Raw genomic sequence first — 18,302 nt, forward strand, 5'->3', positions numbered from 1 at the left:
TAATGCTATTCTTGAAGTAGTATAATCCGTAGTGTCGTGTCTCCCATGATGTAATACTATTATTGAAGTAGTATAATCCGTAGTGTAGTGCCACACATGATGTAATGTTATTCTTGAAGTAGTATAATCCGTAGTGTAGTGTCACACATGATGTAATGCTATTATTTAAGTAGTATTATCCGTAGTGTAGTGTCACACATGATGTAATGCTATTCTTTAAGTAGTATAATCCGTAGTGTCGTGTCTCCCATGATGTAATACTATTATTGAAGTAGTATAATCCGTAGTGTAGTGCCACACATGATGTAATGTTATTCTTGAAGTAGTATAATCCGTAGTGTAGTGTCACACATGATGTAATGCTATTCTTGAAGTAGTTTTATCCGTAGTGTAGTGTCACACGTAATGTAATGCTATTCTTGATGTAGTATAATCCGTAGTGTAGTGTATCCCATGATGTAATACTATTATTGAAGTAGCTTAATCCGTAGTGTAGTGTCACACATAAAGTAATGCTATTCTTGATGTAGTATAATCCGTAGTGTAGTGTCTCCAATGATGTAATGTTATTATTTAAGTAGTATTATCCGTAGTGTCGCGTCTCCCATGATGTAATACTATTATTGAAGTAGTATTATCCGTAGTGTAGTGCCACACATGATGTAATGCTATTCTTGAAGTAGTATAATCCGTAGTGTCGTGTCTCCCATGATGTAATACTATTATTGAAGTAGTATAATCCGTAGTGTACTGTCACACATGATGTAATGCTATTCTTGAAGTAGTATAATCCGTAGTGTAGTGTCACACGTAATGTAATGCTATTCTTGATGTAGTATAATCCGTAGTGTAGTGTATCCCATGATGTAATGCTATTCTTGAAGTAGTATAATCCGTAGTGTAGTGTCTCCCATGATGTAATACTATTATTGAAGTAATATAATCCGTAGTGTAGTGTCACACATGATGTAATACTATTATTGAAGTAGTATAATCCGTAGTGTACTGTCACACATGATGTAATGCTATTCTTAAAATAGTATAATCCGTAGTGTACTGTCACACATGATGTAATGCTATTATTGAAGTTGTATAATCCGTAGTGTTGTGTCACACATGATCTAATGCTATTCTTGAAGTAGTATAATCCGTAGTATAGTGTCTACCATGATGTAATGCTATTCTTGAAGTAGTATAATCCGTAGTGTCATGTCTCCAATGATGTAATACTATTATTGAAGTAGTATAATCCGTAGTGTAGTGTCACACATGATGTAATGCTATTATTTAAGTAGTATTATCCGTAGTGTAGTGTCACACATGATGTAATACTATTATTGAAGTAGTATAATCCGTAGTGTAGTGTCACACATGATCTAATGTTATTCTTGAAGTAGTATAATCCGTAGTGTAGTGTCACACATGATGTAATGTTATTATTGAAGTAGTATAATCCGTAGTGTAGTGTCACACATGATCTAATGCTATTCTTGAAGTAGTATAATCCGTAGTATAGTGTCTACCATGATGTAATGCTATTCTTGAAGTAGTATAATCCGTAGTGTCATGTCTTCCATGATGTAATACTATTATTGAAGTAGTATAATCCGTAGTGTAGTGTCACACATGATGTAATGCTATTATTTAAGTAGTATTATCCGTAGTGTAGTGTCACACATGATGTAATGCTATTCTTGAAGTAGTATAATCCGTAGTGTCGTGTCTCCCATGATGTAATACTATTATTGAAGTAGTATAATTCGTAGTGTAGTGCCACACATGATGTAATGTTATTCTTGAAGTAGTATAATCCGTAGTGTAGTGTCACACATGATGTAATGCTATTATTTAAGTAGTATTATCCGTAGTGTAGTGTCACACATGATGTAATGCTATTCTTGAAGTAGTATAATCCGTAGTGTCGTGTCTCCCATGATGTAATACTATTATTGAAGTAGTATAATCCGTAGTGTAGTGCCACACATGATGTAATGTTATTCTTGAAGTAGTATAATCCGTAGTGTAGTGTCACACATGATGTAATGCTATTCTTGAAGTAGTTTTATCCGTAGTGTAGTGTCACACGTAATGTAATGCTATTCTTGATGTAGTATAATCCGTAGTGTAGTGTATCCCATGATGTAATACTATTATTGAAGTAGCTTAATCCGTAGTGTAGTGTCACACATAAAGTAATGCTATTCTTGATGTAGTATAATCCGTAGTGTAGTGTCTCCCATGATGTAATGTTATTATTTAAGTAGTATTATCCGTAGTGTCGTGTCTCCCATGATGTAATACTATTATTGAAGTAGTATTATCCGTAGTGTAGTGCCACACATGATGTAATGCTATTCTTGAAGTAGCATAATCCGTAGTGTCGTGTCTCCCATGATGTAATACTATTATTGAAGTAGTATAATCCGTAGTGTACTGTCACACATGATGTAATGCTATTCTTGAAGTAGTATAATCCGTAGTGTAGTGTCACACGTAATGTAATGCTATTCTTGATGTAGTATAATCCGTAGTGTAGTGTATCCCATGATGTAATGCTATTCTTGAAGTAGTATAATCCGTAGTGTACTGTCACACATGATGTAATGCTATTCTTGAAGTAGTATAATCCGTAGTGTAGTGTCACACGTAATGTAATGCTATTCTTGATGTAGTATAATCCGTAGTGTAGTGTATCCCATGATGTATTACTATTATTGAAGTAGTATAATCCGTAGTGTAGTGTCACACATGATGTAATGCTATTCTTGAAGTAGTATAATCCGTAGTGTAGAGTCACACATGATGTAATGTTATTATTGAAGTAGTATAATCCGTAGTTTTGTGTCACACATGATGTAATGTTATTCTTGAATTAGTATAATCCGCAGTGTAGTGTCACACATGATGTAATGTTATTATTGAAGTAGTATAATCCGTAGTTTAGTGTCACACATGATGTAATGTTATTCTTGAAGTAGCTTAATCCGTAGTGTAGTGTCACACATAAAGTAATGCTATTCTTGATGTAGTATAATCCGTAGTGTAGTGTCTCCCATGATGTAATGCTATTATTGAAGTAGTATAATCCGTAGTGTAGTGTCACACATGATGTAATGTTATTATTTAAGTAGTATCATCCGTAGTGTAGTGTCACACATGATGTAATGCTATTCTTGAAGTAGTATAATCTGTAGTGTAGTATCACACATGATCTAATGTTATTCTTGAAGTAGTATAATCCGTAGTGTAGTGTCACACATGATGTAATGTTATTATTTAAGTAGTATCATCCGTAGTGTAGTGTCACACATGATGTAATGCTATTCTTGAAGTAGTATAATCTGTAGTGTAGTGCCACACATGATGTAATGTTATTCTTGAAGTAGTATAATCCGTAGTGTAGTGTCACACATGATGTAATGCTATTCTTGAAGTAGTTTTATCCGTAGTGTAGTGCCACACATGATGTAATGCTATTCTTGAAGTAGTATAATCCGTAGTGTCGTGTCTCCCATGATGTAATACTATTATTGAAGTAGTATAATCCGTAGTGTCATGTCTCTTATGATGTAATACTATTATTGAAGTAGTATAATCCGTAGTGTAGTGTCACACATGATGTAATGCTATTATTTAAGTAGTATTATCCGTAGTGTAGTGTCACACATGATGTAATGCTATTCTTGAAGTAGTATAATCCGTAGTGTCGTGTCTCCCATGATGTAATACTATTATTGAAGTAGTATAATCCGTAGTGTAGTGCCACACATGATGTAATGTTATTCTTGAAGTAGTATAATCCGTAGTGTAGTGTCACACATGATGTAATGCTATTCTTGAAGTAGTTTTATCCGTAGTGTAGTGTCACACGTAATGTAATGCTATTCTTGATGTAGTATAATCCGTAGTGTAGTGTATCCCATGATGTAATACTATTATTGAAGTAGCTTAATCCGTAGTGTAGTGTCACACATAAAGTAATGCTATTCTTGATGTAGTATAATCCGTAGTGTAGTGTCTCCCATGATGTAATGCTATTATTGAAGTAGTATAATCCGTAGTGTAGTGTCACACATGATGTAATGTTATTATTTAAGTAGTATTATCCGTAGTGTCGTGTCTCCCATGATGTAATACTATTATTGAAGTAGTATTATCCGTAGTGTAGTGCCACACATGATGTAATGCTATTCTTGAAGTAGTATAATCCGTAGTGTCGTGTCTCCCATGATGTAATACTATTATTGAAGTAGTATAATCCGTAGTGTCGTGTCACACATGATGTAATGCTATTATTTAAGTAGTATTATCCGTAGTGTAGTGTCACACATGATGTAATGTTATTCTTGAAGTAGTATAATCCGTAGTGTAGTGTCACACATGATGTAATGTTATTCTTGAAGTAGCTTAATCCGTAGTGTAGTGTCACTCATGATGTAATGTTATTCTTGAAGTAGCTTAATCCGTAGTGTAGTGCCACACATGATGTAATGTTATTCTTGAAGTAGTATAATCCGTAGTGTAGTGTCTCCCATGATGTAATGCTATTATTGAAGTAGTATAATCTGTAGTGTAGTGTCACACATGATGTAGCGTCATCCGTAATGTAGCGGAATACGTTCTATTGATATCATTTCTTTAATAATAGTTAAAGTGTATTCATAATGAGATACTAATTACTTTAATATTCCAGTTAACGGAGCTGCTCTGAACAGGAGCTAGAACGTTACGTTTAGTTGTAGTCATTGGCACAAACAGATTACACCCAAAACAAATCCTCACTAGTAATTCCATTCGAAGTGAGGGGAGATTGTAATATTCTGATATCTGCTAGTTTTAATGGACTTACTGACCGTTTAATGTTAAGAGAAGACTTCACTAGACGTTCCATTAAATATTTTGGATGTGATATGGAAGGTGATTTTTGACTCTGATATTAAGTTACATCTAGTGAATGTATCTTTGGTAAACCATGTAGTGGAGTCTGGCGACTTCCATTGTTCAATATATTTCGATAGTTTTCAGTTTCTAATCTCTTATTAATGTTAGTAATTGCTCTTTGAATTGAGTTAGCTGGAGGTCTGTCTCTTACTGAGTAAGAAGTTTCCTTTGTCTGTCAGTAGAATAGAAATATTGAGATTTTTTTGAAGATTGAAAATGTCTGTTCATTTTTGGTTGATGGGTTTTGAGAAAGATAAATCTGTTGTTCTAATCATCATCTGGCGTTGGAATTCCTTCAGCATTGAAAGTTGTTGTGTTAGTGGTCGGAATGAACTTAGGTATTGGAGAGAGATTGAGACCAAGAGAAAGAAAGTGTTCTGATGTGGAAGTTGTAGAACTTAAGAGTTTTGACAAGTTGTGGAACATTCACCTTTCTCCTGGAGTGCCAGATAAACCGATCCTGTTTCTCACTGTGATTTGTCTTAACCTATTTTGAAATGTACTTAAACTGCGGTTAGTCAAACGTAGAACTTGCTTGAAATCACCTTGGTTCAATGTATATATAAGTTGGATTCTAATATCGTTTCAACCATTCTGTATAAATATTAGTTTTTGTCTTTAGAGCTAAATTGTCCTGATAGTTTTACTGACGTGTGTTGGAGAAGTTTTGGATATTTAAGGATGGAATGAGCGAGTGAAACTTAACTTTGGTCATTTCTTAGACATCTACATCTGGCGAAGAACCTAGAAACTTTTATAAGCACACGAGTGAGTTGAATGCGTGTGTTAAATGTTTTCAAGTTTGTATTGGTTCCAAACTCTGTATTTCAGTCTGCTATGCCTAAAGTTTCACCGAAACAAAACCAGCTTATCTGTTCAATATGTTGGGATATTTGTAGTTGAAAATGATACTAAAACACTGGACTTACAACGCTCTCAACACCTGCTTGGGGGATGTATTTCGTGAAACGTTTCAATCCACAACATTTCATATACAAGTGACCAAATTGAAAACAACTATATACAGACTAGTGAGACCAGTAAAAAGGATTGCGTGTCTTTACTCAGAACAAACGTGGGAATAACACAGTTGTTTTTGGTGTTATAATTATGAGAATGTTTCCATACAGGGTGAAATCATCAATTATTAACCTTTAGTTAACATATCTAAGAAATTTCCTATCAGTACGCAGTAGTAGGCTAATCCCTGCATGTAACATAAAAACATGAAACACTAATGAAGTTATGAGTACGTACAATACCGGTATGCATGCATCTGTGCAGTTGTATATAAAATGCTGTAATCTACATAATCTGTTTTCTTTATAATTTAATTTATATATCAATAAACTAGTGTAGCTCTCTCTACTGCTTATTTACTTAGGTAAATTTTATGGGTCGTGACACTTGTCAGTTGAAATTTTGGAAGAATGGATCGTCATGAGTTATATATTATTTCGTGTCTTTATATATTTAACTCAAGTTGTCCCTGTGTCCCAGAAAAGCACATGACTTTTACGTTGGATTTATTATACTTACGCTGGTCAGTTTGTACAATAACACCGATGAACGTAAGCTACTGTTAAACTAAGTGGAATACAAACTTTTCACGAGTTGTATTGACCATGTTTCTAATAAATGATTTTGGTATAAATATTGGGTTTTAAACAAGCCATATTATAACTCTGTTTAAACAGAAATGGCTCAGTTAAAACACACCAGTTAGAACGTTTATTTACATATTTAACCTTTCGTTAAAATAACCATTTTGTCTGCCAGATGAAACGGTACAGTTTCATATCATTGTAACATAAGGTCAAATGTAAGCACTTTAAGGGCCAAGAGTATCTAATAGTTATCAGTATTTCTAACATAGCGTGGTTTCTCTCTTCGATCAGAGGCATCATTTGAGGTGGTCGACAGGGGGAGTCGCCTCCCCACCCTCGCCAAGTGAGACTTTCTATACAATGTTTCAGACCTGATTAACACTAGTAAACAAATTACACCATGACATGAATTGGTGTGCCCACACTATGTCAATCTTCTCTCCACCCTCTCCACCCCCAAGTATTTGTGTGTGTGAAATGGCGTTCGCAGATTCGAGTTCATTAACGCTGTTTTCGTTCGAGTAATGCATATAGGTCCATGTGTAAAAAGAGTAATATGGTGTGAAACGGATCCCTGAGGTTATAGAAGACTTTACACGCACGCCATCAGAACAAAAAACATCCTTCGTTTATCTTTCCTTTAGTTATTCCTTCTTGGGTTTCTCAGTTCTCTCTTGTTCACACCCAGCAAATTTACACGTCAAACAAATACTTCTTCATCACGCAAGGTTCTCATCTCTAGACTTAGATTTGTTAAAAGAGGAACAAATAGCTGTAGAATGAAAAACAATATGAACAGCGCCACCTAGTGAACAAGCGGTGAAATATCCATCAAAATTCCTGGCATTCAACCTAAATCCTTCAATAAATCAAACTGTTAGTGTCACAGTCGACTCCAGTTTATCAACTGTCAATATACTTTTGCGTACAACTATTATAAAATGTGTTAAAATAGGTAAAATACGCTCTTCGACAAAAGTTTGTTGGAACTTTGAGGAAATAAAAATCGTTGAGCAAAGAGTTGTTTTTTTTTCCCCTCTTAAAATAAAGTGTAGAACAATTTCCTGTACAACATAGAGAATGTAGTGTTGCCCCTGTAAAAATGTCTTTCCAGCATAGTATCTTTGTTAAATCATAAATGGAAATATTCCCGTGTGTGTGTTTTTCTCATAGCAAAGCTACATTGGGCTATCTGCTGAGTCCACCGTGGGGAATCGAACTCCTGATTTTAGCGTTATAAATCCATAGGAAAATAAGTAAAAATAAACGATGGGAGTAATAAAAAAAGCTATTCGAAAATTTGTTTTAATTAATCATTAACCTCGTAAAACTTCAAAGTAAATGCAATATCAGTGTAATGAACCGGAAAAAAACATCGAAGCCATTGCAAAACTACGTGACTTTATACATCAAACAACTGATTAGGAAAATGACGTAGCTCTCCGTGCTATGTATTTGTCATTGTTTCTGATGCAAAAATAGCACCGAACTTATACTTTAAGTCGAAAAGCAAAACAAACCAGGTCTCTATTTGTTTCCAATGTTCCATTAAGTTTAACGAAGTTGTAAACATATCGGAGAAGATGCGAAATATTTCTTTGTGGTCGTTATTGTGGTGGTTACTACTCTGTCGAAGTAAATCTGATTTATCCAGACCTGAGGAAACAACCTCAGCCTCGTGCTCATGACACGGATATGTTAGTGGCGTAAGTTGATAGCAAGGAAAAATAATTCGATTCGCTAATTATATAAGTCAGTTGTTCATGTTTCTCTCTGAGAATTTCAATCTCTGTCAGTTCACAAATCGATATCAAGAATGACAGAAGAGAAAGAATATATTAGAGAAGCTAAAAGAAGTGAATAACACGGAAATCGTTTGCTGAATGTATGGTTTGGAGCTTTTCCCCACGTGTTTATATCCTGTTTGAGCGCGCGCAAGTTTTAAAATTAGACTCAACTCTTGAATTTTCACATTTGTTTCTGTCGTTCACAGCTGATGATGCTGAATGATCACAAGGAAATAAAACAATATGTTTTTTTTCTCTCTCGCTGAAAAATATAGTTGGAGACCGTTCAGATGAAAGAATTAGTTCTAATTTTATTAAGCTATATATATATATATATATTTAAACATAACTCTTTGATTTGAAATCCTAAATAAGAAAGCAAAATTGTTTTGGTAGAATAAATCGCTGACATTAGTAAAATAGAAAATAAGGTAGACCCATTGATAAATTTCATTTCTTGGTCTTAAACAGCTGTCTTGATCACTCGTGTTCTTATTACGTTCATGTGAGTTAATCTACTCAACTTGGTAGAAGCATGGATATAATATTTGAGATGTGTTTTTGGCTACTCAGCTCAGTTGTACATGAATTATGTTAAACAAGCAACGACTATGGACTGTTGGTGTTAGTTCTTCACTGTTGGTGTTAGTTCCAGATCCAATATTTGATCACACTGCACTTTCTCCTTATTGACCGAGATAGGTTGGGTTGTAATCTTCTGAGACTAGTCATAAAGCTACTTGGGTTAAGAACCATACTGATTCAGTTTGCGTTATTCTGTTTAAGAACCATACTCATTCAGCTTGTGTTATTCTGTTTAAGAACCATACTGATTCAGTTTGCGTTATTCTGTTTAAGAACCATACTGATTCAGTTTGTGTTATTCTGTTTAAGATCCATACTGATTCAGTTCGTGTTATTCTGTTTAAGATCCATACTGATTCAGTTCGTGTTATTCTGTTTAAGAACCATACTGATTCAGTTTGTGTTATTCTGTTTAAGAACCATACTGATTCAGTTTGTGTTATTCTGTTTAAGAACCATACTGATTCAGTTTGTGTTATTCTGTTTAAGAACCATACTGATTCAGTTTGTGTTATTCTGTTTAAGATCCATACTGATTCAGTTCGTGTTATTCTGTTTAAGATCCATACTGATACAGTTTGTGTTATTCTGTTTAAGAACCATACAGTTCGTGTTATTCTGTTTAAGATCCATACTGATTCAGTTCGTGTTATTCTGTTTAAGATCCATACTGATTCAGTTCGTTTTATTCTGTTTAAGAACCATACTGATTCAGTTCGTGTTATTCTGTTTAAGAACCATACTGATTCAGTTTGTGTTATTCTGTTTAAGATCCATACTGATTCAGTTTGTGTTATTCTGTTTAAGAACCATACTGATTCAGTTCGTCTTATTCTGTTTAAGATCCATACTGATTCAGTTCGTGTTATTCTGTTTAAGAACCATACTGATTCAGTTTGTGTTATTCTGTTTAAGAACCATACTGATTCAGTTCGTGTTATTCTGTTTAAGAACCATACTGATTCAGTTCGTGTTATTCTGTTTAAGAACCATACTGATTCAGTTCGTGTTATTCTGTTTAAGAACCATACTGATTCAGTTCGTGTTATTCTGTTTAAGAACCATACTGATTCAGTTTGTGTTATTCTGTTTAAGATCCATACTGATTCAGTTTGTGTTATTCTGTTTAAGATCCATACTGATTCAGTTTGTGTTATTCTGTTTAAGAACCATACTGATTCAGTTTGTGTTATTCTGTTTAAGAACCATACTGATTCAGTTTGTGTTATTCTGTTTATATGTTCTTTAAAAAACAAGAAAAAGGAAGAATGAAAAGTTTGAAATTTTCAAATTATTTTTTGTCACTTTTTTGAATTAATTAATAGAATAACGAACAACATTAGTTAACATAGAATAACGAACAACATCAATTAACATAGAATATTACTTTGTGCTTAAAACAAACAACATTAGTTAACATAGAATATTACTTTGTGCTTAAAACAAACAACATTAGTTAACTCGTATCAATATCATTAACTTAAATTACCTTTCACAGTCAAGTGTATGACTTTCTAAATACAACTTTCTAAGTAGGTCTGTATTAATTACATTATGAATCAAGAACCGAAAAATAAGAGAAAGGAAAGGAAAAACAATGTTAATAGCCAGAGAAAATTTAATTAAAATAAGGAAGGAGCAAACTAATCGACAATTAAACTTACAATTAAACTATGCATTAATATTACACGTAAAAACTGAGTTTCACTTCGAATTATATTAACAACTTAAATGGTACAAGAAGTAAAGATCTAAGATAAGTTTCAAAAACCAGTCAATCAATCTCTTCTCATTTTATCTTTTAAGAGCTTCGCTATTCACAGAAAAATAGGCTTAATCATACAAAGCTCTTAAGTTCGATGTTTTGGACCTGCTGGACTATTCCTCAATACTAACATACACTACCAGTTGAATATTGAGATAAAAACTGGACAAAATTGTGAAAAGTAATCAAAATGTTTAATAATGTAAGGTAGACAATGAAAACATCACTGTCGTGTAATAATGTTTATCAACACAGCTCGGTTCTATAGAAGGGCGCCATCTGGTGACGTTATCTAAAATGTAAATTGTTTGTTATTCAGCTCGTGATTGTAAATGAGCATTCTTTTTGAGGAATTTCACATTGTTACATCTAATGATGTTTTATTTCTGGTTTGGGTGTGGTCATTCTGAACCGTAAAAACAGCCTGTCACTGGTGTTTCATATTTAAAATCAGAGATCTCATAAAGTTATAGATATCTCTTGTTTTCGGGGCATCTTTGGTGTCTGAAGTCACTTGACTTCACGTGCCTCCCAAAAGTTCTTTCAATGTTCCATATGGTTGATGTAATTGAAGTCCACTGAGCGTGTAGACCACTCGATTTGCCCATACCACTCTTAAGCAATACATTTATCGACCAGTTGAGCGCGAAGGGAGTTAATTTTATCATTTACTCGGCTGAACTCATGAAAATTGCACCGGTTTATGTCAGTATTAAAGGTCACAGAACAGTTTCCGATAATTAATGATTCTTCTCTGTAACAATCGTTGGTATAGTTATCAATGTTTATTTCTGCCAACCGCTTGTGTCACATTTCTGTACGGAAATAAGGTTGAATCTGGTTCCAGGCTATTAAATGACTGTTGTTTAGCTGTACGTTGAAATGCAATTCCGATATAAAAAATAGTACTCCCATTACAAGGAAATGTTTCGTTTCTTATTGTGGAAAAAATTCATTTCATTGTGCGTCTGGTATAATAGCTAGTTTTATGACCTTTTAACCTATATGCACACTGACGTGATTGCAAACGTTGGTTTAAGCTCAGGGAAGATAGGGAAAAATTGTGTGAGACGGCCACTTTGTTTTTTTACCAATTAAAAAATGAAAAAGACAAAAGATTTATGAGTAAACCTTTTTTTATTTTATTATAAATGTCATTTTTCATATCAAAATAGCCAGAACATATAAAGCATGGCGGAATATCCAGTCATTTTTAATTTGGGTTACATGACCCATATACTACAGTATATCGTGGTTTGTGTAGAATGGTACCACCCAATATCATGGTTTATATAGAATGCTACTACCCTGTATTATGGTTTATATAGAACGTCGTCTTACTGTTTGTGAAATATGTTAATTTCTATTGGTAATTTAATATTTTCTTAAGTTTCACAGTTTTCCTGAAACGTGAACAGCACGTGCACATTTTATATAAACAGTTTGCTGTTACTGTGTTTGTTAAGCTAACTGTACCTTCACTAAACGACCAGGAATAAATATAAAACAGTTTTCTCGACGATCTGTGAAGGTGGTTTCAATTCTTTTTCTCCGAGTTTCATATGAAGTTTAAAGTTATTTATTAATTCTTAGGTGTTAAAACCAGTTGAATGAAATCAACACTGAAATACACTGGTTAAAATCAGTTTAAAATCATGTGATCTCAAAATATTTTGATTGGCTTAGACCAACGGTTCCAGAAAATTTTGTCATAGCTTTACTCGAAGTATCTGATTGTTTTGTTGGAAACTGGCCTGAATAGTTTGGTCGATCATAAGGTGAATAATTGCTTGATGTGTTAGCGAGAAAGCTTAATATTGTGTTCGATTATTTTAGGTCAAAGCCACACTGGGCTAGCTGCTGTGTCCACCGTGACTGTTTTTTTTTTCAGAGTTATTTTAGGACAAAGCCACACTGGGCTAACTGCTGTGTCCACCGTGACTGGTTTTTTTTCAGGGTTATTTTAGGACAAAGCCACACTGGGCTAGCTGCTGTGTCCACCGTGACTGTTGTTTTTTTTAGAGTTATTTTAGGACAAAGCCACACTGGGCTAGCTGCTGTGTCCATCGTGACTGTTTTTTTTTCAGAGAACTATATTTTATGGGCCATCTACCGCTTCATAATTGATGTTCACCCTACGTTTTATTTTAGCTAAAATTATTTTTCTGTTCATGATATAAAAGCGATAAAACACAATATTTTCACAGTAGCTAATTTCACAAAACAAATTAGAAACACCAATGAACATAGTTCACTAACAGTGACTGTTTTCTCATTCTTTTACAAGCGTATCTGAACAAACCTCTGTTAAAGTACAACGGCAGGGTGAAAGAAGTCCGACATAATCAGGTGGTTAAAGCACTCGACTCATAATCCCAAGGTCGCGGGTTCAAATCTCGAGCTTTATAATGTTATGGACTATCCCATTATTCGGTGGTAAAAGAGTAGCCCAAGAGTTGGCGGCGGTGGTGGTGATGACTAGCTGCCTTCCCTCTAGTCTTACACTGCTAAATTAGGGGCGGCTAGCACAGATAGCCCTCGTGTAGCTTTGCGTGAAATCGAAAACAAACAGTATAAAGGATATAACATAGTAGTAATGTTTTCACTGACAATTATCTCAAGTCGTTGAAACATCGTGCACTGAATAATTACTTTTACCAAACAAAGAAATGAACAATTCTTCCGTAAAATCATCACAAATCTGTCATTTTAAAACACCAGCATTAATATTGCACGTGCTGGAGAATATTTTCAAACTTTTTAGTTAGAGTAAGCCAGTGAAATTAGTTAACAATTAATTAAGAATGAACAGGAGTTATTTCTCTTCAATCTTCGTTTTAATAGAAGGTATTTTTACTGTAGGTTAATTAAATACATTCTGAAAAAAAAGAGATAGAAATTACATCCACTTTCATCCGGGTTACAGCTTAATGGGTCGGTACCTCAAATTAATCATTTAATTAACTATGTATTGACAAATTCATGTGTAAGCCTCGCTTTGTAGTGATTTATTTAATAATGACATATTGACAGATTCATGTGTAAGTCTCACATCGTAGAAGTTAACTTAATAACGACATATTGACAGATTCATGTGTCAACCTTACATCATGGAAGTTAACTTAATAACGACATATTGACAGATTCATGTGTCAACCTTACACCATGGAAGTTAACTTAATAACGACATATTGACAAATTCATGTGTCAACCTTACACAATGGAAGTTAACTTAATAACGACATATTGACAAATTAATGTGTCAACCTTACATCATGGAAGTTAACTTAATAACGACATATTGACAAATTAATGTGTCAACCTTACACCACGGAAGTTAACTTAATAACGACATATTGACAGATTCATGCGTCAACCTTACATCATGGAAGTTAACTTAATAACGACATATTGACAGATTCATGTGTCAACCTTACATCATGGAAGTTAACTTAATAACGACATATTGACAAATTAATGTGTCAACCTTACACCATGGAAGTTAACTTAATAACGACATATTGACAAATTCATGTGTCAACCTCACACAATGGAAGTTAACTTAATAACGACATATTGACAGATTCATGTGTCAACCTTACATCATGGAAGTTAACTTAATAACGACATATTGACAGATTCATGTGTCAACCTTACATCATGGAAGTTAACTTAATAACGACATATTGACAAATTAATGTGTCAACCTTACACCATGGAAGTTAACTTAATAACGACATATTGACAAATTAATGTCTCAACCTTACACCATGGAAGTTAACTTAATAACGACATATTGACAGATTAATGTGTCAACCTTACACCATAGAAGTTAACTTAATAACGACATATTGACAAATTAATGTGTCAACCTTACATCATGGAAGTTAACTTAATAACGACATATTGACAAATTCATGTGTCAACCTTACACAATGGAAGTTAACTTAATAACGACATATTGACAAATTCATGTGTCAACCTTACACCATGGAAGTTAACTTAATAACGACATATTGACAAATTAATGTGTCAACCTTACATCATGGAAGTTAACTTAATAACGACATATTGACAAATTCATGTGTCAACCTTACACAATGGAAGTTAACTTAATAACGACATATTGACAAATTCATGTGTCAACCTTACACCATGGAAGTTAACTTAATAACGACATATTGACAAATTAATGTGTCAACCTTACATCATGGAAGTTAACTTAATAACGACATATTGACAAATTAATGTGTCAACCTTACACCATGGAAGTTAACTTAATAACGACATATTGACAGATTCATGTGTCAACCTTACATCATGGAAGTTAACTTAATAACGACATATTGCCAGATTCATGTGTCAACCTTACACCATGGAAGTTAACTTAATAACGACATATTGACAAATTCATGTGTCAACCTTACATCATGGAAGTTAACTTAATAACGACATATTGACAGATTCATGTGTCAACCTTACATCATGGAAGTTAACTTAATAACGACATATTGACAGATTCATGTGTAAGTTTTCTCTAGCAGAAATTCAATACCGTAGTAATTTTAATAAGTTTTAAACATATTTGTTGTTACTCGAACAGAGAAGTCAGTTCACTATTGAAAAGAATTTGCAAAACTATAAATACACTGTACGTAATGTGTTTTAATCGTCTCAGTAAACCTATGTTTATGTACGATTAGAAGAACACGCAAGACAGATGTTACTAATTTATTATTCTGTATTATTCAACAGATAGGTTAGTTACGGGAAATTAAAAATAAATATTAATATATATTGAGACACTAATTTCGTCTAACGTTAAGTATTGAAATTCCTACGAAAATACAAATATTATTCACAAAAAGATAGTAAGAAAACAACAACCATAGCACTAATTTTGACTATTAGTTCTATTTCTCTGTACTATTACCGCAGTTATACAAAAGAGCCGCTTTGCTGGGTTTCTCAGAAAATTAAATATCTTAGATTCATTAGAATGAATTTATTGTGTAAGCTAGGCCTACATTTTTTTTCATTTATCAACTAATTCACTTTATATTTTAAGGAAAATACAAAAGTATTTGTTAATGTTCCGGAATCCTTTAGAAGTAATTAGGCAGGATTTAAAGATACTTCTCATATTAGTTGTTGAGTGGATCCTTTCAGACAGTCCACGGATGATAAGAAATCAGATTATAAAAAAAACACATCGATGAAAGCTGCTTATAAATACATGTATATTAGTTTCCGTTTATTGCTAGGGACTGTAGATAGAGATATTACTTAACATATAAAGGAAATTGTCCCAGAAATATTATTCATGTTGAGACGAAGATGCACAGTGGTAAAACGAAAGAAATACTCAAAACAAAACTGACAAATGTTGTTTTTAAAGGAATACGTGATACAATAGTGAGAATCGTTCATAGAGAGCTCTCCAAAGTCATATATGCATATATATGTGAAGGTGATAACATAAAAAAATTAGATGTTTAGAGAAAAATTGGCTTTAAAAACTGTTGGTTGTTTACTTGGCGACGTTACTGAACCTACATAGAAGTAATAAACTTTGTAAAAAAATATATACATAAGTGGTCATTTTCTCGGCTAAACGGACAGCCGAAGGTAGTTTGACCAAAACGTTGATCGCTTTGTTATTATATCTACAGTAGTTTTCTTTAACATTTCTTTATATATACTAATGGTAATAAAACGTAACATGCACGTGCTGATCTGCATTCGTGAATTTAATTTTTTATCTTAACGTTTTTAACGGTTAAGACGCTCGACTCCTAAGTCGAGGGTCGCGGGTTCGATTCCCTGTCATACTAAACATGTCCCCCCTTTCAGTCGGGGGAACGTTATAATGTGATGGTCAATCTCACTATTCGTTGGTAAAAGAGTAGCCCAAGAGTTGGCGGTAGGTGGTGATGACTAGCTGCCTTTCATCTAGTCTTACACTGCTAAATTAGGGACAGCTAGCGCAGATAGCCCTCGTGTAGCTGTGCGCGAAATTCACAAACAAACTTTTTTCCGTCACAATCCTCCTCCGGTTAAAAAGAGACTGTGATAATTTCTAGAGTGAGCGTCTCTATGGAAACAACTAGGGAGAAATTCGATTAATTTAGCGAGGAGAGATAATTGAGAAGGACACGTGAAACTAGGTGTAAAATTGAATGAGTGCAGGGCATCTGATACATTATGAAGTATTTTTCCTTTCGTTTTGATCTCTTGCTTTCTATGATTTAGGAAGACAGAGCCATTTTGAGTATAAACTGATTTTGATTAAACGTGGTTTTAAGCAGAAAATACAAAAACCGGGACTCATTACTGCTGTTTATACATATTATAACAGTGATACCAATGTGAAAGATATGTTTAACACACTCCTGTATTTGTTCAACGTTTGTAAACATCGTGTTTAAATGATTTGTTTCAACAGACGTACAATGATGAAATAGGGGATTCAATTCCCCGTGGATGACACAGCAGATAGGCCAGTGTGGATTTTGCTCTAGAATGTACAAGTAAAACAGTTTGTAAATAAATCATAGAACAAGCTTGTAATAAGCTGTATTTGCAACTAAGAAGCTACACATGCGCTCCCTTTCGGAGTATTGAAAACGATGCGCAGCCATAAGGGTGCGTGGCTACGTAAAACACTGACACGACAGCTACTTTGTTTTTGTAAAACATTTATCATTGTTCTCTTGATAACTCCTAACATTATGTATCTCACCAAAATTAACATATAAGTATCCGTTTAACAGATAAAATGTTTCCCTTGTTAACTCATAGATGGCATGTTCTACCACTGAAGTATTTTAACATCCAAAATGTAAACAACAACAGCACAAAACAACAATAGCATTCCCTTCATTTTAGTCTATAAAATGATTCATTTACTCTGAAAATTAGGTGAGAACGGTTTTATTCTTCACAACTTAAAATTATTGATCTTAAACAAATATATTTACTCACCAATCTGACCTTCGGACATGATCCCACAAAACTTCTCCCCGTCCATTTCAAAAAAGTCAGTTTCACATTTGTCATCGTATTCAACGTCAAACAGCTCCACCTGGAGACGTAGTTTACAAACAACTGTGGATCTTTTAACAATGACGTAATCACAGATTCGACGATTCTCGTAGTTTGACGGAAAATTAGGGCTTGAGAGCTTGAAATTATAGTCCGTTAGCTTCCTGTCGCAGCTTGGAGGCGGACACTCTTGCTGGACAGCGGTCAGCAGGAAACCAAGGCCAGAACGATCTTCGTCAGAATGAAACTTCATGACAATCTTCGAATCTTGAAATTGGATGATACCTGAAGAGACACTTTCATTAAACAGTTTCTTGTTTTTGTTCAACTCCTTCCAAACGATCTTCATGAAAAGTTAATACAATTAACTATAGCTAAACGAGATAAAATATAACACAATAACACATCTACCGATACAAAAAACACCTACAATATAACACAATAACACATCTACCGATACAAAAAACACCTACAATATAACACAATAATAAACTACCGATACAAAAAACACCTATAACACAAAAATACATCTACCGATACAAAAAACACCTATAACATACCACAATAATACAT

General features: G+C 33.8%; 1 protein-coding gene across 1 annotated transcript in view; it reads right to left on the reverse strand.

Moving 5' to 3' along the window:
- Positions 1 to 18,302, reverse strand: part of LOC143233644 (tolloid-like protein 2) — a 99,994-nt gene that overhangs the window by 56,176 nt on the left and 25,516 nt on the right. The window contains exon 2 of the mRNA XM_076470140.1: positions 17,670 to 18,014. Coding sequence (XP_076326255.1) covers positions 17,670 to 18,014 — 345 coding nt within the window. The remainder of the gene's footprint in view (positions 1 to 17,669; positions 18,015 to 18,302) is intronic.

Source organism: Tachypleus tridentatus, chromosome 1, assembly GCF_004210375.1.
Source record: "Tachypleus tridentatus isolate NWPU-2018 chromosome 1, ASM421037v1, whole genome shotgun sequence".
Lineage (NCBI taxonomy): Eukaryota > Metazoa > Arthropoda > Merostomata > Xiphosura > Limulidae > Tachypleus > Tachypleus tridentatus.